General features: G+C 44.7%; 1 protein-coding gene across 5 annotated transcripts; it reads left to right on the forward strand.

The window, feature by feature from the left end:
• Positions 1-796: 796 nt before the first annotated feature.
• Cfap300 (cilia and flagella associated protein 300) lies at positions 797-24,118 on the forward strand. Of its 5 annotated transcripts, XM_085689930.2 has the most exons (8): positions 808-963; positions 1,182-1,263; positions 3,453-3,561; positions 8,743-8,818; positions 18,081-18,247; positions 19,421-19,593; positions 22,017-22,083; positions 23,368-24,118. In XM_085689930.2, exons 2-8 carry the CDS (start codon positions 1,250-1,252, stop codon positions 23,494-23,496), a joined length of 735 nt encoding a protein of 244 aa, XP_085546056.1. In that variant the 5' UTR covers positions 808-963; positions 1,182-1,249; the 3' UTR covers positions 23,497-24,118. The 5 variants fall into 5 exon arrangements, with proteins under 5 accessions (XP_085546059.1, XP_085546058.1, XP_048289265.1 ...); XM_048433308.3 differs by lacking the exon at positions 3,453-3,561 and having other exon boundaries at positions 802-963; XM_085689931.2 differs by lacking the exon at positions 808-963 and having other exon boundaries at positions 1,004-1,263.
• Positions 24,119-26,463: the final 2,345 nt, after the last annotated feature.

Genomic DNA, 26,463 nt, shown 5'->3' on the forward strand with positions numbered 1-26,463 from the left:
TCTCTCCCTGCCCCCCTCCCCAGATCTATTTCTATCTCTGTCCTCTTGGTTCTTAAAGATCAAGAGGAAGAAAAGAAAATTAGTAAACCTTTTTAAATTCCCCTAGCTGCAGGGCTGGAGAGATGGTTCAGTGGTTAAGAGCACTGACTGCTCTTCTAGGGAACCCAGGTTCAATTCCCAGCACCCACATGGCAGCTAACAACCATTAACTCCAGGATCCAACACCCTCACACAGACACACATACAGACAAAACACTAATAAAATAAAAAATAAATAAATAATTCTTCCACCTAAATTCTATCCAGCTCCTATGGCAAAATCTGAAAGTTGGCTCCTGAAAGCGATTTTCAACTGATAAACATACTTTCCTTACTGAATAGCGTGTTGTGGTGTAGCGCCTGCGGATTTTTTATTTTTTTATTTTTTATTTTTTTTGCTATGAAATGCAACTTCCAAAGAAAAGCGTCTGCCACAGAAAAGCAGACTATTCTCCTAAGCAGTCCCTTTGTCTTTTAAATCAAATCAACCTAATTAGACTTTTTTTTCTTCCAGCAAAGCGTCTAAAGACGCTGTCAGTTTGAGACCGTAGACTTTGATATTAGGTCACTGGCCGGTGCAAAGTAACTGAGTTCCGGTCAGCAGAGAGCGACCGGACGGCAACTTTTCTCCATCTCCTAACAGCCAGGCCAGGCGTCCTCAGTAGCAAGGCGCCTGCGCCAAAGGAGCCGTGTCGCCTCCCCACAACCCCTTCCCCCGAGTGACGCCCCGCCCCCAAGCGTCGCCCCGCCCCCGAGCGTGCTGAGGCTCCTACTGCTCTGTCTCTATGGAAACCGCTACTGCTTTCCTGTGGCCTCAAACAGAATGGCGGCTGGGGAGTCAGGTGGCTTCTACTTCAGATTCCTGCCTCAGAGAACTTTCTCATCCCTGAGCACCCGGGAGATCACCAGTCGGCTCCGCCAGTGGTGAGGAGCGAGATGTGGGAGTGGCCACGCTCCCGTCCGGTGGACTTAGGGCGGCTCTCTCGGGGTTGCAGCTCTACGCTCCGGGATCCGAGCTCGGGGATGCGGCTCTGTGCTCCGGGGTCCGGGATCCGGGTCCGGGCTCAGGGATGCGGGCTCCGGGCTCTGCACTCTGCTCCCAAACTCCAGCCCCAGCCCCACTGACTCTCCCTCCCTGCCAGGTCCATGCTGGGCAGAATCCAGGCGCAGGCATTCAGCTTCGACCAGACGTTCCAGCCCTACCAGAAGGATGATTTCGTCATGGTTGGTATGGGGGGGGGGGGGTCTCTTTTGAAGTTCTTGGGAATACTCCATGACATGTTCTTGGAGTAATAAAATGTGCAAGTTGGATTTTCTTTTGTTTTGTTTCTTAGGGGACTTTTGAGACAGTGTCTTATTCTGTATCTGGCCTGGCACTCCCCGGATCCTCTAGCCTCTGCCTCTCAAGGGCAACCACGACCGCCTTGCAAACAGCATCTTTTACCTATCTTTGGGATTCTTCCTTAGATAGCTTTACAATTCTGTAATTCTGATGGCCTTGAACCCTTGTCAGTCATCCTGCCTCAACATCCCCTGTGCTGGAATACAGGGTTGTGCTACCCATTCTGACTGAACATTGTGAGGGGTATTTTTTTTTTAAATAAGTACATCTTGTTTTTAAGTACTATTGCCCGGCTTTATCTCTGACTTTATTAAGCTTAACTCTTAATACTTCTGGTTTCTGAAAGTCACATTCATCCTGAAAAGGGGGCCTCGAGCCCCAACACGGTGCCCAAACAAGACTTCCTCCCAAAGGTATCAAGCAATGGCCTGTCTGAAAAAGGCCTTTAACTAGAGAGGAATTCTTTGAAGAAGGCAAAGTTCATTCAAAGGCGTCAGTCTTAAAACCCAGCCCCACGGTTTTCAATGTTAGGGGAAGGACTGTTAGGTTTGTGAGATGACCTTTTGTTTTTGCCATTGTCCTCTGAGTACTGGCTTTAGTTAATAGTTCACGTGTAATGTATTCACTGTGACACTTCTTGAAGGCCCACAGAGTGCTAGAAACTCCTCAATAGCTAGAGATAGAAATGAGTCAAAGGATGGTCTTTGAAGAATGTTCTGTCCCTACCAAGAATGCCAGCAAATAACACAGGTCATCTTACACACTGCCAAGAGTGAAGAAACAAAGTCTCCTAATTCCGAAGATCAGAAGTGGTTCACTCAGCCGAAACCTGCAGAGGTGAATCTTTGCCTGCTGCTGACTCTGACTGGGCAGCTTGCTGTAGTTCTTGTCCTTACTTCTAAAGACACCAGTCGTACTGAATTAGGTACCCATCCTACACCATCACATGTGCAGTGGCCCTCTTCCTGAGGGCACTTTCCGAGCTTGAAGGAAGGACCTGAATTGAGTTAAATTCATTCATTTTCCTTTACCTGTAATAAGGTTATAATGCCACGGTAGTATAATGATACTATTATGACATGTCTGATGTTGTATGATGTTTTATTATTTTGCCTTTTTGGGGGACCACTATCTAGCTCCCAAATGAATCACATGCGAAGGCTTATTCTTAGTTATGAATGCCTGGCCATAGCGTGGCTTATTTCTAGCCAGCTAGTCCTAGCTTAAATTATCCCCACTACCTTTTGCCTCTGAGCTTTTATCTTTCTTACTTCTGTTTGTCTCACTTTCCTTCTTATTCCATGGCTGGCTGGGTGACTAGTCCCGAGTTCCTCCTTTCCTTGTTCTCTTGTTCCTCCTTTTTCTCATTTCTCCTACTATTCATACTATCTGCCAGTCCCGCCTGTCCTTGCTCCTGCCTCGCTGTTGGCTGTTCAGCTCTTTATTAGGACCATCAAGTGTTTTAGACAGGCAGAGAATCACAGCTTCACAGTCCATCCAATGCTGCATAAACAAAACACACCTGAAAATAACATTTCCCAACAGTCTCAGTTTATTTGTGGCTAGATTTTAATAACTAATCAGTACTGGCCCTCAACTATTTTTATTTCTTATTCTTCTTTCATACAATACATTCTGACCACAGCCTCCCATCCCTCCACTCCTAGTGCCACCCCCAACTTTCCCTCTTACACAGATCCACAGTGCCTCCATTTCCCTTCACAAACGAACAAGCCTGCCAGGGATATTAACTGAGCATGACATCACAAGATTCAATAAGAATGGACACAAACCCTCATATCAAGACTGGATAAGGCGACCCAGTAGGAGGAAACGGATCCTCAGAGCAGGCAAAAGAGTCAGATGCACCCCCACTCCCACTGTTAGGAGTCCTAAAAGAACACAAAGCTACACAACTGTCACATATATGTAGAGGGCCTAGGTCAGTCCCATTTAAGCTCCTTAGTTGTCTCCGTGATCCCCTCTGAGTTCAGGTTCGTTGATTCTGTGTTTTCTTGTGGTGTCCTCATCTTCTCTGGATCCTATAGTCCTTTCTCCCCATCTTCCACAGGGTCCCCTCAACGCCACCTACTGTTTGGCCATGGCTTGGTGCATCTGCTCCCATCAACTCCTGGAAGAAGCCTCTCTGGTGTAACTGTGCTAGGCATCAACCTATGAATGTAACAGAATATTGTTAGGAATCATTTATTTTTTCTTGTCAGTACTGTTTGGTTTACCCTAGGTCTCTGAGCCGTCCAGCTTCCAGTTCCTGGCCATCTAAGCATACTTAACTATTTTGTAAGATCAGAATTTTGGAATGCTGTAAATTTTTATTTATTTATTTATTTATTTATTTATTTATTTATTTATTTATTTATTTTTGAGACAGGCTCTTATTGTAATGGACCTGGTTGGGCTCAAACTGGGTGATCTGCCTGTCCAGGTCCTGGGAGCAAAAGTGTGTGCCTCTCTTATATGTTTGGTTGTGAGCCCAGCCTTTAACAGTCCTGGTGTATGAGAGAAGGAGTACATTTCTTCTTCTTTTTTTTTCTTTTTGATTGCTCAGTAGAGCTCTTCAGCAGGTTAATATTTATTCATAAAATTCAATAGATTTCTTTCCATAACTCCAAGCATTTCTTTCTCATTTTAAAGTTCTTCTTGTGCTAAGAATGTAGCTGAAGTGGTAGGGTGCTAGCTTAGCATGCATCCCCACACTACATAGACCAGACATAGCGATATAGACCTATAATCCCAGCACTGGGAAGGTGGAGGCAAGAGGATGAGAATCTGTTGTTCAAGGTCACCTTTGGCCCAGGCCATCTCAAAAACCAAATTAAGATTCATAGTTAAAATATTGGGGATCCAGTGTTGTAGACAGAAGTTTCAGTCCTGCCTGGTCCTGCAGCCATTTGGTCCCAGAAAAGCACAGAGAGGCTTATATTATTTATAAGCTGTTTGGCCTCTGGCTAGCTTAACCCCCAAAATAACCACACAGAAATTGTATTAGTTAAATTACTGCCTGGCCCATTATCTTCAGCTAACTGTCTTATATTAGTTTAACCCATCTCCATTAATGTGTATCATCACTTGACTGTGGCTTACTGACATGAGTCTAACCAGCGTCTGTCTTGGGCAGGAGAAACTTGGCGTCTGCCACACTGCCCTTCTTCCCAGAATTCTGTTCTGTCTTCCCCGCCTACCTGAGTTCTGCCCTATCAACTAGGCCAAGGCAGTTTCTTTAATAACCAATGAAAGCAACACAAATGCAAAAGGACCTCCTACACATAATTCATTTCTATGTTTAGCCATGTGGCTTGGTACCTTTTCTCAGTAAGTCATTCTCATCTTTCTTCCTCTGTGTCTGGATAGTGACTGACTCTCTGTCTTTCCTCTTCCCAGAATTCTCTTAGTCTGTTCACTCCACCTATACTTCTACTTGGCTACTGGCCAATAAACTTTTTATTAAACCAATATGAGTGACAAACCTTTACAGTGAACAAGAACATCACTCCACAGCACAGTGTGGTGGTGCATGCCTTTAATTTAGCACTCAGAATGCAGAGGCAAGTGTATCTCTGTGAGTTTGAGACCAGCCTGGTCTACATAGTGAATTCCAGGACAGCCAGGACAGCTGGAATCGAGAGACCCTGTCTAAAACAAACAAATGGACAAACAAATAACTAAAATGTTGGAGAGCCGAGGAAGTGACTCAGTGGCGGAGTGCTTTCTTAGCATACACGGAGACCTGTGTTCCATCTCTGGCACTAAAAATGTGCATATGATTCTTTGAAGTTTTGTTAAAAATTTATTTGTGGGGCTGAAGAGATGGCTCAGCTTTTAAAGACTAGAACTCACAACTAAAATGATGAGATTTATGGGTCTGTGTATCTATATCTATGTGAATCTATTGTATGTACCTATGCCCAGAGACCAGAAGAGGATATTGAGTCCTTGAAGTTTGAGTTGCATGCTTTGTGAACCATCTTACATGGGGGCTATGCTCAGTATACCAGTCCTTACGATTGAGCAGCAAGTGTTCTTAACTACTTAGCCATCTCTTCAGCCAGTTTTTACAAATGTGTATATGTGTGTAGAGAGCATATGTTCAGGTAGCACCTATGGACTTGATCTCTCGGCTGCTGGAGTTGCAGGAGATTGTGAGCTGCCGACGAGCGCAAGGAATCAAACCCAGGTCCTCTGCTAGAGCAATATGCACTCTTAACCACTGAGCCAGCTTTCATTTTACTAGGAAGCCCAAGCAGGGCTTGACCACCAGGCCTGGCTCCAAAGTACCTTTTTAATAAAGTAATTAAAACCAGGCGTGATAGCTTATGTCTAGATTCCCAGCACCCAGAGCCTAAGGTGGGAAGAGTGTGAGTCCAAGACTAGCCTGGGCTATATAGTGAAACTCAGTTTTCTTTCCTTTTTGGTTTTTTTGTTTGTTTGTTTGTACAAAAGGTTTCTCTATGTATCCTGGTAGTCCTATAACTTGCTCTGCAGACGGCTGTCCTTGAGCTCAGAATTCTCCCTGCTGGGATTAACATTCTGTGCCACCATACCAGGTGTGAAGCCCTTTTTTCAAAGAAAAATAATTAAAACACTAATGTCAGTTTGGCAGTTTGTGGAAGGCTAATTGCTCTGCGTAGACTCTGGAAGTAGTGAAACAAAATTGGCAACACCTCCAGACAGTGTGTGGTTTCTGCACTGACAGTATCATGAGTATGGTTGCCTTCTGGACAGTGTTTGGTGAGGCCCTCATTTTAGACTAACCCTAAAAGTGACTCAGAGACGTACTTCTTAAGGACTAAGATGCTGGATGCTGAGAGTAGGGAGAGAGGAACATGTTGGACAAATCCCAGGTTTCTGCTATAGTTTTTTATATATATGTGTGTGTGTGTGTGTGTGTGTGTGTGTGTATGTATATATACATGTATATATATTATATATATTTTACCCTCTTAAACATGTAAAAGATGGAAAGTAAATTTGATGAGAGTAAGTTTAGTGTTAGGTGCATCCAGGTAGCTGTTCGCTGGCTGTCAATCTCCCTTTAGGGCCTACTAAGAGCTCTATCAGATGTGCCCGATAATGAGAAAGACTTTTCCGTATAAACTGTGACAAGCTGTTTACTTTGCAGAGTTTCCCCAGAAGCTTGCACATGCTCCCATGTACATCTCAGGAGCAGAACTTAGACCATGGCTGCATCCCACCAACCCTAGCAGATGTGGGTGGGTGCATGCCAGCTCTACAGGGGGTGAGGGGGGGAGTTCTTTCATGGCACCAAACAAGTTTATCTAATCTTTGTGTGCATTTTGATATCTGTATGTTTGTTACTGCAAACTATTTATGGGAAGTGCATCGGTTTTCCTAAAGCTGACATACAGGAAGTCCCTTCTGATGCCTTGATGCCAGTTTTTTGTTTTTTGGGTTTGTTTGTTTGTTTGTTTTTGTTTTTTGTTTTTCTCTGTGGCTTTGGAGCCTGTCCTGGAACTAGTTCTGTAGACCAGGCTGGCCTCGAACTCACAGAGATCCCTCTGCCTCTGCCTCTGCCTCCCAAGTGCTGGGATTAATGGCATGTGCCACCACCGCCCGACTGATGTCAGTTCTGTAACAAACCGACAAAATAGTTGTAATTTCAATTTTTAAAGAATTGGTTTGACTTACTTAAGAGGCCATTATTTAATTTTTATTTTATGTGCATTGGTGTTTTTTTTTTTCCACATTCATGTCTGCATGAGAATGTGGGATCACCTGGAACTGAAGTTACAGACAGTTGTGAGCTGCTATGTGGGTACTGGGATTTGAATCCAGGTCCTCTGGAAGAATAATCCAGTCCCTTAAGAGGCCTTTATAAAAAGTATTTGGAGACTGGAGAGATGGCTCAGTAATTAAGAGCACTGACTGCTCTTCCAATCGACCCAGGTTCAGCTCCCAGCACCCACATGGCAGCTCACAACTGTCTGCAACTCCAGTTTCAGGTAATCTGAAACTTCCCATGGCAAAATGAACATTTAAACTAATGAACATTTAAAAAGAGTATTTCAGGGGCTGGAGATGGCTTAGCATTAAGAACACTTGTTACTGAAGAAGACCCAGATTTGGTTCTCAGCACCCATATGGTGGTTCACAACAACCTGTAATTCCAGTTCCAGATGATTCAGTGACCTCTTGAGTACCTTCATACATACAGGCCCAAAATGCTCGTGTGCACTAATAAAGTAAAATACTTTTATAAAACCTATTTTAAACACATTTTGATTGGCTTTAGGTCAACTGCTGTGAGTCAGTTGGTCTTTTTATGGCATCTAAGCAGTGGCGCCCACGGTACGAGACAGGGCTGCCTTATATTCTTGATGTTCCTGCCTCCACCTTCTACGCGCTGAAGATTGTAAGCACATGCCTCCATATCTGCTTAACTTCTTTCTTTTAAAAAATTTCTATCGTTTTCTGTGTGCATGTTCATGTGCTAGGGTGAGTTGTGCCACCGTGCACACGTGGAATTGAAAGACAACTTTGGGAGTCAGTTCTTTTCTTCTACATGGAACCTGGGCGGGTGCGGACCATAGGTTTGTGCTTTTTAGCCTCTGAACCATCTCACTGTCCCCGGATTTCATTTCTTTTGTTTCTTTAAAAAAATCATTAGCTTTTTTCTTAATTTAAAGTTCTTCCAGTCAGTGTAATGGTACACACCTTATTCAACACCCGAAAGATAAAAGCAGGGGTCTCAGGAGTCCAGGGTTAGCCTGTGGTGTACCGTGAGTTACACGTGTGTGCAAGGCTAGCCTGAATACTTGAGATCCTGTTGCAAAAAAGGAAATATGGGGGCTAGAGAGATGGCTAGGCAGTTAAGAGCATTGGCTGCTCTTCCAGAGGACACATGGCAGCCCACAGCTGTCTGTAACTTCTTTTCCAGGGAATCTGATGCCCTCATACAGATGTACTTGCAGGCAAAACACCAATGTTCATAAAATAAAAATAAATACAATTTTAAAAAGCCCACAAAGTCCTTCAAGCTGGACAAAATGGCTTATACCTGTTATCCTAGCCCACAGTATTGAGGCCAGAGGACTGAGATTTTTAGGGAAACTTAGAATCTAAAGCAAATTCAAAGCCAGTCTGAGCTACATAATGAGACCCTGTCAAAAAGTCAAGGGCTGGGGAAATAGCTCGGGAGTGAGCAGTTGCTCAGTATAGACAAAGTCCTGGGTTTGATGCCCGGTACCTTGGGGGGAAAAAAAAAACAGTAATTAAAGCAGAGCTTTTCTTCTTTAGATTAAATGATATTTTATTAATTTTGTTTCAGAAGTTAATTTTATTTATGATAAAGTTTCTAACATGTTCCCTTGAAATTTGTATTTTAGGCTTTTTTCAAAGACCCAAATATTATTCCAAATTTGCAGTTACTTTCAGATTCTTCTGGACAGTGGACCACATTAGGTAAATAAAATTACTTTTTGTATTTTCAAGTTAACTATTTTAATAAAAGTTTGCCTCAGCAATTATTACTAGTGATTTGTGTCACTAATATACAAATTGTGACATTCACGATAATGTGTGACCAGCTATAGCACGCTCGCCCTGCATCTCTGTCCTGGAAATCTCCTGCTATCATCCTGGTGTAGCACATCAAGCAATTTTCTCTCAGTAGTTTAGAAAATATACACCCTATACCTCCTATTTACTCTGCTAAATGCTGTTCACATTGAGATAAGCGAGAAGAAAGGGCACTCAGGGAGTTCGCTGGTACATTAAGGGATGCCTGCTCCGTGTACTGAGTGATACACAGAGACCTGGGTTGTTCAATCTCCGGCAGCACTTTAGTCGTTTGATAGACAATGACCTCAGAGGGAGAGGCACCCTAGGAGGTGTGGCCTCGTTGGAGTGGGTGTGGTCCTACTTGGAGGAAGTGTGTCAATGTGGGGGCAGGCTTTGAGCTCTCATCCATGGTCAAGCCATACCCAGCAAGTCAGTTCACTTCTTATTGTCTATGGATCAAAGATGTAAGAAATCTTAGAACCTTCTCTAGCACCATGTCTGCCTGCATGCGGACAACCAGCCACCATGCTCCCTGCCATGAAGATAACGGACTAAACCTCTGAAACTGTAAGCCGCCACCTCCAGTGAATGTTTTTCTGCTTTTTAATGATTTATTTATTTGCATTGGTGTGTTGGTGTAAGGTGTTAGATCCCCTGGAACTGGATTACAGATAGTTGTAAGCTGCCGTGTGGGTGCTGGGAATTGAACCCAGATCCTCTGGAAGAGCAGGCAGTGCTCTTAACCACTGAGTCATCACTCCAGCCCCTAAATGTTTTCCTTTATGAGAGTTGCCGTGCTCACGGTGTCTCTTCACAGCAATAGAAAGCCTCACTTAGACAATCACATACAGCCAAGTATAGTAGTACACACCTGTGACACCTGGAATCCCAACACTGGGGAGGTAGAGACAGGAGGATCAGAAGTTTATACATAGCAAGTTGAGGCCAGCCTGGACAATATGAGATCCTGTCTTATAATAATAATAATAATAATAATAATAATAATAATAATAATAATAGCAATAATAATAATAATAATAAGTTAAAAAGGGAGACGGATGTGATGAAGGAACAAAAAAGAGGGGCTGGAGAGATGGTTCTGCTCAGCAGTTAAGAGAGAAACACAGTGCCCTTCAGAAGCCTGAGTTTTCTTCTCAGTGCCCATATATGGCATCACAGCCTATGACTCCAGCTTCATGGGGTCCAGGACCTGTAGCCTCCATGGCACCTGTGCATACATGCACACCCCCTCACATGGACAGATACAGTCATATAATTAAAAATCGTGAAAGACTGTAGTAGTACATTCCAAGTTTTTCTGTAGAAGTGAGAGTGTGGGAGGGAGATGGCCAGTTCTACCCGGGACAGGGTCCAATGACGGGAATTCCTGGGCAGGGTACAACTGGAGCTCGCATGTGGTTTTGGCAGGAATTGACTGACCTGGAATTTTTTAGAATAACAAATCATAGAGAAATGATTTCTTAAAGGCAGAACCTTTCTCTAGATGACACTTTAATAATACACTAAAACGTACCTGGGAAATTCTATTTATTTGTTGTATGTGTGTGCACGCATGTGCGCGCGCGCCTGCCTGCCCATGCAGCATGCAAGCTGCCATGTGGGGGCAGAGGACAACTGTCCTACCAGTTCTTCCAAACGTCCACGTCCAGCGTTTTACCACCTGTGCCGCCATCGTCCCTGAAGACCGCACTGACACCACCAACATGAATACTATCTTTTAAACTCAAGTTTGAGGTTTCAGCCGTGGAACTGGTAACACCATTCCATGCTGAATGATGTTTTACACTCTTTTCTTTTGGGGGTGCCCACCACCCAGAGACTTATTCTTAGTTATGAATGCCTGGCCTTAGCTTGACTTGTTTCTTGTCAGCTTTTCTTAATTTAAACTATCCTGACTATCTTTTGCCTATAAGCTTTTACCTTTCTCTATTTGTATACCTTTCTTAACTTCTCTCTCCATGGCTCACTGGGTGGCTGGGTGGCTGGCCCTGATGTCCTCCTCCGTGGCTCACTGTGTGGCTGGGTGGCTGCCCCTGATGTCCTCCTCTCCTTGTTCTCTCGCTGCTCCTCTGTCTCCCTTACCCCAGGGTCCTGCCAGCCCTGCTTCACTATTGGCCGTGCAGCTCTTTATTTTCAGGTGTTTTAGACAAGGAACAGTAACACAATTTCAGAGTTAAACAGATGCAGTGGAAACAAAAGTTACACATCTGAAAATAATATTCCCCAACAATTCCATTTAGAAAAAGGATCTGTGGACTGGAGAGGGTTAGGGTTAGGGTCTGCCTGCAGGCAGACATGCAGGCAGAACACTGTATACATAATAAATAAAAATTTTTTAAAAAACTAAAAAGAAAACAGGGTTTGCAGAAGTGTGTGCAGTCTCCATCGTCTTGGCACAGACTTTACAGAAAGGCCTGACTTGGTCCTAAGTTTTGTTCAAGTTTTTTGCTTATTTATTTTGTTTTTCATGATTGTCTTAGTTAGGGTTTCTATTGCTGTGAAGAGACACCATGACCATGTCATCTCTTATAAAGAGAACCATTTAATGGAGGTGGCAGCTTATAGTTCAGAGGTTTAATCCGTTATCTTCATGGCAGGGAGTATGTCCGCATGCAGGCAGACGTGGTGCTAGAGAAGGTTCTAAGATTTCTTAGATCTTTGATCCACAGGCAATAGGAAGTGAACTGACTTGCTGGGTATGGCTTGACCATGGTAAGACCCCAAAGCCTGCCCCCACATTGACACACTTCCTCCAAATAGGACCACACCTACTCCAACGAGGCCACACCTCCTAGGGTGCCTCTCCTTCTGGGGGTCATTTTCTTTCAAACAACCACAATGATTTAATTTCTTTTTAATGTATTTTAGATTTTTGTTTTTGTTTTTAAAAACAGGATTTCTCTGTGTAACAGACTTGATTGTACTGGAACTCTCTTTATAGACCAGGCAGGCCTTGAACTCAGAGATCCACCTGCCTCTGCCTCCCGAGTGCTGTGATTAAGGGCATGCACCACCACCACCTGGTTTCTCTATTTTTTAAGCTAACTCTCCAGGCCCAATAGTAGTGCTGTCCAGCTGTGCATGGGTGTGGGGCATCACCTGAAGCGCGGGTAACTTACCAGAGGCCACTCTCCCTAAAGAAGAATTCTCCCTCACCCAGGGACTAACTCCTTAGCTCATGCCTCCCCACCCCCACCCTGCATCCCTGTTGGGATTTAGCCAGCTCTGTCCTGTGCAGGTAACCGCAGCTGTTTGGAGCTGAGGGCAGCTGTCCTGCCATGTCCAGAGGACAGCATTTCACTGCATTCTGTCTGCCTCCTCTAGCAAGTGTTCCCTGAGCCTTTACTGTTGAATTTAAAAATCACATTTATTTATGGTGTGTGTGTGTATAGGTCAGAGCACAGTTAGCAGAAGTTGGTTCTCCTTCCACCAAGTAGGTCCCAGGGATCGAACTCAGGTGCTAGGCTCATTCGGTCCCTTTCTTTCCCCTCTGAGCCATCTCAGCAGACCTTATTCTAAGCGTGGAACAAAGTGTTGCACAAAGAGATCTTCTGAGATGCCACACGTACCCGACAGGTAGGAAAAGAACTCTAAAATTAGAAACACTTCACTTGGGTTTGTTTTTTAAGATTTATTTTTTATTTGTATGTACATGTATGGGTGTGCACATGCATGCAGGTGTCCGCAGAGACCAGGAAAGGGTGTTGGCTCCCCTGAGCTACCTGACTGATGCCGAGATCTGGAAGAGCCCCAAGTGCTCTTAACCGTGACCCTTCTCTCCAGCCCAGCACTCATGTTTGTGAAGAGGAATTTTTTGAATGCTACCAATGCTTTTCTACCAACTTGACTTCCTTTTCTCTCATTTTTTGCAATTTTTTTATTGTTGTTATTATTTTTCTAGCATATTGATGTCTTCCCCCTCAGTTTTCATTTGGAGTCTTTATATCCCTACCACCAAAATCAGTCTGGATTGCCTAGAGTCTCAACAGCCGGTGTTGTTAATTTTGAACTCAAAGCAGTCCTCCTGCCTCAGTCTCTGGAGTGCTGAGGGGCTACAGGCTTACACCAGCACACCACTCTGTGCCGGGTGGGGCTTGAACCCAGGGCTTCACGGAAGCTAGGAAGTGGTCTTGTTAAGGAGGAGGCGTTGTTAAGCAGGAGGAGACTGGAAAGGGACACCTGTGAATGTTTATGGCCTTGCTCCATGGGAGACACCAGAAACCCTGTTCTGAAGAGAACACCAAGGATATGCTAGGAAAACCATCTGATAAAGAGACCAGGGTGTGTCTCTGCAGTTATCAGTCATTTCAGCAGAAACCAAAAGTAGAATGGGATGGTTATCAGTGTAGATGCTGATCTAGAGGGCTCTTGGACTTCTTACTCCTGTGGGCTGGGTCATAGAACTTCTCAGCTGCCAACATGAGCTGTGTGTTAAGGAAAGATCCAGAAAGTAAATCAGGGCTAGACAGATGGCTCAGCAGTTCAGAACTTGTACTGCTCTTTCAGGGAACCTGGGTTTAGTTCCCAGCACCCATACTAGGCCATTCAGATTCTGAGGATCTAACACCTCTGACCTCTGAAGGCACCTGCATCCACAGCCACACACACAACACACAATTTTTTTAAAGATAATCTTTGTAAAGAGTCTCTGTCCCACCAGCCAGCTCCCAAATAGTGACACAGAGATTTTATGTCATATTAATTATGAAAGCTTGGCTTTATCTTAGGCTTATTTCTAACTAGCCCTTATAATTTAAATTAACACATTCCCATTAATCTACATTATCTCATGGACCACCATCCTGCTTCCTCCTTGTCTCTTCCCTGTCTCTCATCCCTCTGGCACACCTAAATTCCTCCCCCTACTTCCTCTCTCTGCCTAGAAGTCCCACCTATAACTCCTGCATGGCTATTGGCTGTTCAGCTTTTTATTACACCATTTACAGTGATACCTTCACACAGTGCACAAATATTCCATAACAAATCTTTTTTAAAAATGTCAGTGAGAGGTCATTTTATCAGGCGAAATAGCCTCTAATCTTATCCTCAGGGATTGGGCTACTCAGACACTGAACTTGGAGTCAAGTAAACAGAAACCTTAGGTACTGGTTCACCTGGTAGCTAATAATTGTTTATCTGGTTTTGGGGTGGAAATGGCTGTCCTGTGTTCATCTCATTAGTATATTTTATTTTTGGTTTCTCAGTCTGTAGACCAGGTTGGCCTCGAACCCAGTGATCCTCCTGCCTCTCCCTCCTGAGTGCTAGGATTAAAGGGTGTACCACCATTGCCTGGCCTACCAGTGTATTTTAGAAGCATACATTTCATGTAACAGGTTGACATAGAGAGAAATTCTGCTTCAGAATGAACTGTACCTCAGTCTTACCTGTTATAGCATTTAGATGAAACTTTGAACCTGAATGAGTTCAAATTTGGAGTCTTTTGAAGTGGAATGAACAGTACTTTCCATGTGAGGAAATTGAAGTTAGGAGCTGGGGATGAAACCTGATTGGCTGAATTGTCTTACCCACAATCAGGTGACCCCTGAGACTCTGTTCTGAGTCACTTTGCAGCTGCTGCAGCTCAGAATACAATGACACTGGGTTAGGCCATCATTCTCTGAACTCTGAGGTAATGGACATCAATCCATAGTAGATGCCGTTTTCACAACTTAGACTAAGGGGTTTGAGTTGAATTTACTAAGTTTGACTTATTAAAATGGCATGATAGCCAGGTGGGGTGCACACCAGTAGTCCCTTCGCTGGGTCGGGTAGATGCAGGTCATTGCCAGTTCGGGACTACCTGGTTTACAAAGACTGTCTCCACTTACACGTGCACACACACACACCCTACCACCATCATCATCTCTCCCCTGTGCTCACCAGCCCTTGTTCTGGAGCTGCCAGGCTCTGTTTACTATGCCTCAGTCTTTCAGAAGCATCCAGAGTTATTCCATCATAGTCTGTAGGCTTTTTGCCTCATCTGCTCCCTAAAAGGATTGGGCCTCAAAACAAGAAGAGCTTCTCTCAGGAGCACAGCTTTTGAAGTCACTGAAACACACAGTTCCTGGCTCCAGGCATCTTTCTTGTCCCCACGTCCAGGATCATGACCTGCAAGAACAGGTTCCAGCATGACCTGGTGGAGTCAAAACAGGAAATGAAAACAATTGCCAGGATTGCTTCTAAGCCCTGGCATTTGTCAGGCTGGCAATACAGTAGTGGGACCTGTAGATGGGACTCAGCAGTCGCATGTGCAGGGCCCTGCCTGCGGTCCCTAAGACCAACAAGGAAGCCAGAAGACAAAAGAACATCATACCAAACTGTGTAGGTAAAAGAAAGGGAAAACTGATTGAGGCGATAATAAAAATATTTTCTTAATCTTTATGGCTATGTAATTTAAGGTGTACTAACAGGCAAAACTATTTAAGGAAAAAGTGTGGTCTGGGGACCAGGAATCAAAGAGGGAGGAGCTAAGGATATAAAAGAAGCCAAGCCCACCAGGTGGTGGTGGCACACACCTTTAATCCCAGCACTCAAGGGGCAGAGGCAGGTGGATCTCTGAGTTCAAGGCCAGCCTGGTCTACAGAGTGAGTTCTGGGACAGCCAGGGCTACACAGAGAAACCCTGTCTCAGAAAACCAAGAAGCAGCTGGGCCCCAGTGCAGTTGTCCCACATTTCTCTTCTGGTCTAAGATGACTCAACCAGCCCTGCCTTGAGTGTAACCTTGACTTGGAAAAGTTTTTGTGTCTTACACACTGTCAGCGAGATCTCATAGGAGACTTTGTAATGAAGAAAAAATATTTTCAAGGCATCTTCAAAGACTTTACAAATGATCATTAATTAAATTACTGTTTTGGTTTTGATGTTTTGTTTTCTGAAACAAGACCTCGCTATGCAGCCCTAGTTGGAACTTGCTGTGTATATCCTCCTGCCTTTCCCTCAAGTGACGAGTGGTAGACGTGAGGCGCAGCAGTGCTCAGCTTCCTCTTGTTAATGTTTATTTAGTCAGCATGTCTTTATGTGTGCATACATGCCAGACGATAATTTGCAGGAGTTTGTTCTGTCCATCCACCATGTGGATTGAACTTAGGTCATCAGAACTGGTAGGAAACACCTTTGTCCACTAACCCAATGTACCAACCGTTCATGTTTTGGTTTAGGGTGTGTGTGTGTGTGTGTACACCTGCCTGTGTGCCTATGGAGGTCAGAGCTGTCACATCTCCTGGGAGCTGGAGTTACATAGTCTTGTGAGCCATCCATTGTGGGTGCCAGAAACTGACCTCAGTTTCTCTGTAAGAGCAGTCTGTGCTCTCAATCACAGAGCCATCTTTCTGGACTACCCCAGTGCACCTATCTCTACCTATTTTGAGACAGGGTTTCACTTTGAAACCCAGACTGGCCCTGTAGCTGACTGAGAATGCTAGTCTACCTCAGTCTCTCAGGTGCTGGCCTTATAGGTATGTGTTATCAAACCGAGCTCTAAATTTGAATTGTAGAGAGCATTTCGTTGTGGAAATCCAAATTTATGTGAAAGAATCTTCTGCTTTTATTGGCAATTCTACATTTGATCTTTGCCAGAAGGCCAAGGAGCAAACAAATGCATTTCAGTAGAGGGCATGCTGGGCTGTAGGAGCCCTAGGTTCTGTCCCCAGCACTGACTAGAGCTAGGCATGGTTGTAATCCTGTGCAAACCTGTAATCCTGTGCATACCTGTAATCCCACCACTGAAGAGGTAAAAGCAGGAGGATCAGAAGGTCAAGCTCATCCCCAGCTACACGGTGATTTCAGGGTTAGCGTGGGCTATGTGAAACCTTGTCCTGATAACACACACACACACACACACACACACACACAAAACGGTCTATAAACCCCCTACTCAACACACAAAGTATTTTTGCATTAAGCATTCTCTAGTTCACTGATTCTCAACCTGTGGGTCAAGACCCTTAGGGTGGAATGACCACTTCATAGGGGTCACATATCAGATATTGTTTGTATCGGATATTTACAGTTATGAAGTAGCAATGAAATAATGCTATGGCTGGGGTCACGGCATCAGGAAGGTTGAGAACCACTGCTCTAGTTTATGTTCACCTAGTCCTGAGATAATATTTTATTATACATGTTTTTGTTTTTGTTTTGAAACTTGAGTAACACCGTATATCCCGTAAATCCTGGTTTAAAACTTGCTCTGCAGCCCAGCCATTCTCCAGCTCGTGGCAATCTGCCTGGCTTCCTCTCCTGGATGCTGGCCCTGCAGCCACTAGCCAACCTGGCTCTAATCTCTTTTTACGATTTATTTTATTAAAACCAAAACACCTAAATAAACAAAAAAGATTTATTTTTGTCTTATATCTGTGTGTTGAGGTAGGGTACCTACTGAGACATCTTGGAGCTAGAATTATAGGTGGTTGTGAGCCACTTGAGGAAGGTGCTGGAATCCAAATACTGGTCTTTGGGAAGAGGCAACAAGTGTTCTTATCCACCAACTCACCTCTCTAGTCCCTAGCCTTTATTTCAGGTTAATGTAGTAGTAATAGTAGTAGGTAGTAGTGTGTGTGTGTGTGTGTGTGTGTGTGTGTGCGCGTGCGCGCGCGCGCGTGCATCACAGAAGCTACTTTGGGGATGGGTTTTGTCTTTTCGTGGTAGTTCAGGGACCTAATTCATGACTTTGTGCAGCACTTTTATCCACTGGGTCATTGAGATATGTGTTGTATTTGGTTACTTCTTAGAGTCCATGCGTAATGGTTGGTTTTAGAAATAACTAAAAATTGGGGCTGGGACCAGGTATGTGGCACACAAGTTTAATCAAAGCACTCGAGCAAAAACAACTGTCCATGAGTTTGAGGCCAGCCTGATCTTCATAGTGAGTTCCAGGACCTTGACAAAAAAAAAAAAAAAAAAAACGCGGAGGGATGGAATTTGAACCCGTGTCCCATGACTCATGATCACCTGTTCCTCCAGCTGCAGGTCATCGGTGTTGCCTCTGGCCTCTGTGGTCACCTACACACAGGTGGCAGACACGCAGACACCACATTTGCACAGAAATGAAAGATAAAAGTATATCTTTTTAAAAGTTTAGAAATAACTAAATTCACTAAATTTCACTTTTATATTGTCATTCTTTACAAAATATCTTTTTCAGGAACTGAGGTGAAGAAAATTGAAGCTATAAATGTCCCATGCACTCAGCTTTCAATGTCATTTTTCCAGCGGTTATACAGTGAAAATATTGTTCGAGAGAGTGGACACATTGTCAAGTGCTTAGATTCTTTCTGCGATCCATTTCTCATTTCAGATGAACTGAGAAAGGTAAGTACAGAGTTCTAAAGTTTCACAGTGGGAGTTTATGGAAGGAAATGAGAAAGGGCAAAACCTTCAGCTGCTCAACCTGGAGTTCCTCTAGCTAGTCGACCTTCTCCCTGCTGACGTAACTGTGGCGGTCAGGCTGACGCTGTTGTGCCCAGGACGTCACTCCCGACGGGTATGGCCCGAGTGTGTCAACAGCAGAGAAACTCCAGCCTGTTTAATGTGAGCTGTTGTCTTCCCTATCAGTCCCTTCATCAAATGGATATTAAGAATATACCTGGAAAGTTGATCATAGTGGCACAGGCCTGTAACCCTAGCACTCAGGAGGAAGAGACAGCAAATCTAATCAGGAGTTCAAGGCCAGCCTGGCCTACTTTGTTACACGCTGTCCTGGGCGATATAGCGAGACCTATCTCAAAAGCAAGACCAACAAGACTAAACTAAAATTGGAGCTTGGGGCATTGCACAGTTGAGAGAATATTAATCTAGTGCACAAAGCCTTGTGTTTGATCCCCAGCACTTCATACACATAGCATGGTGGCACATGCCTGTTAGCCTAGCACTTGGGTTAAAGGTCACCTCATCTGTGTAGTTCAAGGTTAGCTTGGGGTAGCTAAGACCCTGCCCAAGAATTAGAAAAAAAAGGTATTAGTAATTTGTTTTTCGTTGGTTTTTGTTTTTTGGTTTTTCAAGATAGGGTTTCTCTGTCGCTTTGGAGTCTGTCTCTATGCTATTCAGACCAAACTGGTCTTGAACTCACAGAGATCCGCCTGCCTTTGCCTTCCAAGTGCTGGGAACCACCACCCAGCAGTAGTTTGGTTTTTAGTAGTTGGTTTTTAAACAGATATATTTTATGTGTATGAATGTTTTATCTGTGTCCATGTTTATGCACCACATGTGGGCCTAGTGCTCATGAAGGCCAAACAAGGTCTGGATCCCCTGGTCTCGCAGTTACAGATGGTTGTGAACCACTGTTCAGGTGCTGGGAACTGAGCCAGCGTCCTTTGCTAGAGATGGAAGCTAAGCCGTCTCTCCAACTCAAGTATTGTTTGATTAGGCGGCCTCCTGTTGCACCAGCTGACCTTGAACTCACTGTGTGGTTTAGGATGGCCTCGAGCTTCTGAAAGCTCAAAATCATAACTCTGCATTGCTTGAAGATGATTTTTATCATCTTAGGTTTTGCTCATGGAAGACTCTGAAAAATATGAAGTCTTCAGCCTACTGGAAAGGGAAGAGTTCCTGTTCCGTCTTTTTAAGCATCTCTGCCTTGGAGGCTCCCTTTGTCAGTATGAAGATATGATTAAGCCGTATCTGGAGACAGCAAAGCTGCTCTACAAGGATCTGGTGAGGTAATGTTTTCAGTGTGCGAATTCTTCCCAGTAGAGAAAATCCTTTTTGTTTAACCCTGGTGGAATTACCCAGCACCGCTTGTGTTCATATTGGCGACTCCCATGGCCCTTTGCAGCCTGCCTCTTTCTTCTCCAGGCCTGAAGATTTTGTGTCTATGTTTTTGTTGTCAATTTTGTTTGTTTCTTGTCAGTGCTGGTATTGGACTTAAGACCTTGATTTATAAGCAAACATTCTATCGTTGAGGCAGCAGCATTGTCTTTCAGGTCATTATCAGTTTTTGTGAGGTTTGGTGTGTCTGGTCTTGTGAGACAGTTTTACATGGCAACTCAGGCTGCCTTAGAACTCACTCTGTGACCCAGACTGTCCTGCCGAAGCGTGAGTCCTGTGGCGTCCAGCCCCCAGGCCTAGTTCCCAGCCTTTCCTCAGCCGACCTCCTTTACTCTGTCCCACCCAGTTCTGCGCTAGCAACTGCCAGCGGCTTCCCTTCCTCTCCTCCTACTCTCCTTCTTTTCAATACCAAAGGAACACAAGAGATCCCAAAGGATGTGTGACTTTGCTCAGGTGTGTGTGTGTGTGTGTGTGTGTGTGTGTGTGTGTGTGTGTGTAAGAGAGAGAGAGAGAGAGAGAGAGAGAGAATGTGTGCAAAACCTTTATTCAAAAAAAGTGGAAGAATTTTAATTTAGATGTAATCTTTTGCCCTCCCAAATGAATCCCAAAGACATGAAGTTAATTTTAAGTATTCTACTAGGCTCACCCTCCCTCCTCCCCACCTTCCCTCCTTTCCACCCTTCCTTACTTTTTGAAACTCAAATGAAGATTAAACTATAAACTTGAGCCTGGAGAGAGGCTCAGCACTTGAGAGAGTCTTCTGTTCTCTAAGAGGACCCCAGTTCAGTTCCCAGCACCCACACAGCGGCTCACTATAACCTGTAACTCCACTTCCAAGGGACCTATGGTCCTTTTCTGGCTTCTTTGTGCACTGTATGGTATATATACATGCATATAGGCAAACATTCAGACACATAAAATATAAATAAAGAAATCCTTTTTTTAAAAAAAAAAAACCATAATTTCAAGATTAGGAATTGGGAGCAATGCCTCTAATTCCAACCCTGAGGAGGTAGAATCATGAGGATTCTGCAGGTTCTAGGCTAACCTAGTCTACACATTCTGATTCTAGGTTAGCCTAGGCTCTATAGTGAAACTCTGCCTCAGAAAAAGAAAAGAAAAGAAAGGAGGGAAGGAAGGAAGGAAGGAAGAAAGAAAGAAAAAGAAAAAAGGTCACAGAAACACGGAGGTAGCAAGCTGCTCAGCAGGTAACGATGCTTGCTATACTAAGCAAAGGACCTGAGCTCTGAGCTCAGTCCCTGAAACCCATGAAAAGGGAGTAGGAGAGAGCAGACTCCACAGAGTGACTTCTGACCTCTACACTGATGCTATAGAAAAGAAAGGAAATAAAAAGAAAACATTTTCAGGAATATGCAGCCAACATGCGAGGCAGTGCGCTCTGCACATTTAGAGCTCCTGTGAGCTCAGGAGACAGAGGCCCTCCGCACCCAGCCATGCATGCACATGCTACCAGCTCCTGTGAGCTCAGGAGACAGAGGCCCTCCGCACCCAGCCATGCATGCACATGCTACCAGCTCCTGTGAGCTCAGGAGACAGAGGCCCTCCGCACCCAGCCATGCATGCACACACTACCACACTACCATTTTGCTGCCACAGGAGTCTGGAATGTCTCACTGCTGTGTGTGGTACGGAAGGGTTCACTGAGGTATTTGAAACGAACAGTTCTAGAGCTTAAATAGAAATGCTCTTTCTTACTGAGCCCTCTTAGTAGCCTGGCCTGCAACTTCCTCTACATTTACAAAGGTTCTATTGGTAGCTTTGAATTATACATGATAATGGGCTTTATGATGATAATTTAATACACACGTGTCCAGTGTGTCTGGATTGTCTTCTCCCCATTGCGCTCTTCTACATTTTGGTGTGTTAAATTTTTAAAAGCCCTGAAGAGTAACAACCGTTCATGAAAAGAGCAGCTAAGCTGATGATGCTTCTTTTTTATGATTTATTTGTATGTGTACACATGCACAAGTCCAAGGAAAGGGTGTTGGATTCACGAGACAATTGATGTGGGTCCTGGAATCAAACCCAGATCCTTGGCCAAAGCAGCAATCAATTACTCTCTCTTTTTAAAAATATTTTAAGGGCATTTTGTCTGCATGTCTGCCTGTTGGCTGAGGAGCCAGAAGAGGGTATCAGATCTCCTGGAACTGAGGGTAAGGATGTTTGTAAGTACATCCTGGAAAACTGAGCCCAGGTCCTCTACCAGAGCAGAGGGTGCTCATAACTGCTGAGCTGTCTCTCCAGTCTCCAGGCTTGTTAGGTTTTAAATGTGCCTTTTTTTTTCTCATCTTAGTGTTCGGAAACATCCTCGAACCAAGGAAATACAAATTACCTCTTCCGTCTTTAAAGTGAAGGCCTACGTGAGTATTGAGCTTCTTGTTTACTCATTATAGATAGAACCGCTATGTTTGTGGCTTAGGAAGCAGAGACTGTTATACCCGGGAGAAAAGATGCCGCTGCTGAGTATTCTATAAAATTCTAACACTATTGGGTACAGCTTCATGGGAGTGAGCCAGGGCAGAAGCAGAGACTGCAGGAGTGTCGCTGACTGGTTTTCCTCATTGCTCTTTTCCAAGTCCCTGTGAAGAGCACTACCTGCTTTCCCAGCCCAAAGCTCCAACTCCCTCCACAGTCCTCCCCAAACAACATCTGGTGCCAGGTTCTCCATTCATTTGCTCTCTATGGTGATGAAACACTGACTAATCCAGCTTAGGGGAAGAGACGCTTTATTTTATTTACCTTACGTGTCCAAGTCTCAGTCCACTGTCGAGGAAGCCGAGACATAAGCACAAGCCTCGTGGCTTATTCAGTCTGTTTTCTTATGCAGTCCAGACCCCTGCCCAGTGTTGGCACCACCCGCAGTGGGCTAGGTCTTCCTCCATCCATCACTAGTCAGGATAATGTCCCACGGACCCGTCCGATGGAGGTAATTCCTGAATAGAGATCCCCTCTCTGCAGATATTTCTAGGTGTGAGCCAAGTTGACAAAAGCAAAGAGCACCCATGGCAGGTACTTCACCCACTGAGTATCTCAGTGGTCCATGGAAACTATCTGATAGAGTCAGGGAAGGGACAGACCTGAGTCCTAGCACCCAGGGGACTTAGGCAGAGGGCTCCTGAGCTCTAGTGTAGCCTGGTCTACATAGTGAAACCCTATCTCAGCACAAAAGCATGCAAGAAAAAAGCCAGCAGTGATGGCTCACACCTGTCATCCCAGCAGTCAGGCAGGATCCATCAGTTGAGGCCAGCCTGGGGCACACGCTTAAACATAGCACAGCAGAGCGGCAACAAGCTCCAGGAAAGAATGTGATTGCACTAGCCACTCCCGAAGGCAAGAGGCAAGGGTTGTGATACATGCGCACAGTGGATTGGTACTGCTAGTAAGGCTGTTGTGGTTTATTGCCAATTTATTATCAAAAACTTTTATGTATGTTTAATGATTCTTGTTTATTGAGACAGACATCCTGCTGTGCATTCCAGACTGGCCTCAAACTTAATCCTCCTGCCTCAGACCCCAGAGGACTGGGATTAAAGGTGTGTGCCATTACACCTACCTATGTTTCATGATACTTGTGCAGAAAAATGTGTGACAGTCAAAGACTTCAATGTGGTTGAACACTGAAAAATTCAGGCCTGTCTTTTCAGGACTCTGCTGGCTTATGCTACCCTTCAGCTAAGGAGCATGAGCAGACGTTCTCCTACTTGGTCGTGGATCCCATCAAGCGTCACGTGAACGTCTTATACCATTGCTACGGTGTGGGGGACATGGCTTAGTTTGGTTTGCACCATCTGTTGTGTCCCTCGTCAGCACTGATAGACGGACAGATGTGATCTTGCAGATCTGTCGGAAGCAGCTGCAAAGACTATGTCAAGTTGAAGAAAGCAAACACTAAAGTGCCTTTCTCTTCGTTAGCCTAGCACACTCACACAAGAACCCTGGTGGAGCCTGTACAAGGCAGAATGTCACAGTTTATGTTTGTTCTATCAAGCTGTAGCCAGTCTCAATTTCCTATTTTTAAAAATTGTTTGGGAGGCAAAGGCAGGCAGATCTCTGTGAGTTCACAGCCAGCCTGGTCTACAGAACTAGTTCCAGGACAGTCAGGGCTACACAAAGAAACCCTGTCTCAGTAAAACAAATTAATCAATTAATTAGTTAGTTAACTTAAAAAATTGGTTTTAATGTTTGAGGAAGTATCTCATGTGAGCTTTGAACTCCCTATGCAACTGAAGCTGGTCTTGAACTCCTGATCCTCTTTATGTCAGGATGAAAGCGTGTATACCAGGCCTTGCTCTATGTGCTTTGTTTGGGGAACTAATTAATTCTGGTTTAGAATTGAAACATTAGACATCACCACCACCAGTCATTAATGTGAATTAAAACAATTTTTAAACTCCAGTTCATGTAATTACATTTTTCTCATCCCAGAAAGGTATATGTGAAGCTGCAGGGCGATTGGTAAAGAAAAGTCCCCAGACTGTCTTGATACAAAATATACAGCTTTAATAAACAGAAGTAAAACTTACAACAGCTTACACCAGAATCCAACCGATCCGTCTGGATGCAGGAGCCCGGCAAAAAAAGAGCTAGCGGAGCGCGGTTGCTAGGTTTATAGGCAGGCTTTTGCCTGAGGGCGGCACGCCCCGAAAACAGAATATGATTGGCTGAACTCCCCTATCATATATGTCTTGCCAGTGTGGTGGCGCACACTTGGGAGGCAGAGGCAGTCGGATCTCTGTGAGTTTGAGGCCAGCCTGGTCTACAGAGTGAGTTCCAGGACAGCCAGGGCTTGAAAAGAAAAAGGAAGGTTTATGTCTCTACATGTAGGAAAAACAGAGAATTCTTTTGCTTCATTTTTTTCCACTTAAAATCCTCAATTAAAAATCATTATAAATTCTTATTATATAACAAATTGAAACTCTGCCACAGAGTTTCTAACTGAAACATAGTAGTGATATGCATGTTATGGGTCCACTGGAGGTGGTGTGCTGACTATGGTATGTCAGCACAGGGTCACATGAACTCCTGACCCCTTGCTGGATGACATCTACACCCCACGTGCTGGATGACAGTTGTAGGCCCCAAGAACTGGCTAGGTCTTGTATTCTTAATTCTACCATAACTTACCATCTATTACTGTGACCACCCTGAGGGGATTGCTTAACCTTTCTTTCCTAAGTGACATCCTCTGTAAAATGTAGGAGATTCCTTCATAAATTGTTTTGAAAATTATAAAAATTAAAATGTATCTTGAGTGTGCAATGATGCTAAGTATACAGTTTAATGCTACTAGCTGGGGTGTGGTGCCACACACTGTTAATCCCAGCACTTGGGAGGAGAGGCAGATGGATCCCTCTGCATTTGAAGCCAGCCTGGTCTACAAAAATGAGTTCCAGGACAGTCAGGGCTGTTACACACACACACACACAAAAAACCCCTGTCTTGGAAAACAAAAACAAAACAACAACAAAAAAGACCAGGCCCTGTGTCTAGTTGCATTTTTCTATTAATTTGTTTGTTTGCTTTATATGTGGAGGGTTTGTTTGAGGAAGGGTCATAGACCCAGCTGGCCTCCCATGGTCTGGGCCTCCTTCCTCTGCCTCCAGAGCATGGGGATTTCAGGTGTGCAGCCCCAAAGTGGCTGCCGTGGACCCATCTACACTCTGTGCTCCCAGCGCCTGACACAGCACCTGGCCTTGGAAAGGCAGAGGTCTTTGGACAAAGAGAAGCTGGTCCTTGGAGTGACCTTGATGAGCATGTGCAGTGAAGTAGAGGGTCCCTGGGGGGGGGGCACAAAGACGGAGTCCCTCTGTAACGCATACCAGCACTTGATCAGCGGCTGTCTTCATGTTCCACCTTAAGTCCCGCCAATTATCCCTGGAGCATTAGTGAAGTTCTGAACTGTCAGAACCTGTATTTAGTAGTGCACTATGGAGTGAGACGTGGAGCCTAAGAACATACATACCTCAGGCCACACGATCTCTGGAAAATAGCTGCAACCTGTAGGAGAGACAGAGACAGAGACACACAGAGAGAGACAGTCAACTGAGACTGGGACAGCTGACCCTGTGACAGCTGACATGACCAGTGTCATATGAATGGTTTTCTGGGACTTCAAAATGTTCTTCAGAAAGCCCAGCTGCGATTTAAGGAGGAAGGTCATGGATTGTAATTAGGACATTAGATGGAGACATGGGTGAAGATTGGGAAATGCGGGGCACTGTAGTTCCCGTGAGCAATCAAGCTCCCAACACATGGGAGACTAGGGAAACGCAGGTGCACCCGAGAGGGCAGCTGAACTGGTGGCGTTCTGTCCAGGACACTGCGTAGCTCAGAAAGGCAGCTTTGTGGGGACCTGCTCACTCATGGAGGTCACCGCACCAAGTGAGCAACTCCATTCTGTCACAGGTAGCACATCGCCATCATCAGTAGACTGAGCCGGGGTGGTAACGCCATAAAGCAGTACCCTGGAAAGACGACGTATGTCGTGCTAAGCTGAAGAAGTCCAGAGATCAGAGGCACTGATGACTGTCTGGACACACGAAGTAGACAGTGCTCAGGGAGAAGATGAACAGGACTGGGGATGTCACTTCACTGGTGGAATGCTCCCTCGAAGACAGGCACAAAGCCCTGGGTTTGATCCCCAGCACCTCAGGAACCAGAGAACTGGAGGCAGGAGAATTATGACTTCAAGGCCATCTGAGGCCAGCCTAGGAGGCATGAATTTCTGTCTCTAAACAAAA

The sequence above is a fragment of the Myodes glareolus genome, chromosome 4 (genome assembly GCF_982192425.1).
Source record: "Myodes glareolus chromosome 4, mMyoGla1.1, whole genome shotgun sequence".
NCBI classification, from domain to species: domain Eukaryota; kingdom Metazoa; phylum Chordata; class Mammalia; order Rodentia; family Cricetidae; genus Myodes; species Myodes glareolus.

Bases quoted from the DNA above. Each gene is read 5' to 3' on its own strand.
- Cfap300 (XM_048433308.3), top strand. From the start codon at position 863: ATGGCGGCTGGGGAGTCAGGTGGCTTCTACTTCAGATTCCTGCCTCAG. The intron at 964-1,181 runs GTGAGGAGCGAG...CCTCCCTGCCAG, and splicing joins ACCAGTCGGCTCCGCCAGTG to GTCCATGCTGGGCAGAATCC. The intron at 1,264-8,742 runs GTTGGTATGGGG...TTTGTATTTTAG, and splicing joins AGAAGGATGATTTCGTCATG to GCTTTTTTCAAAGACCCAAA.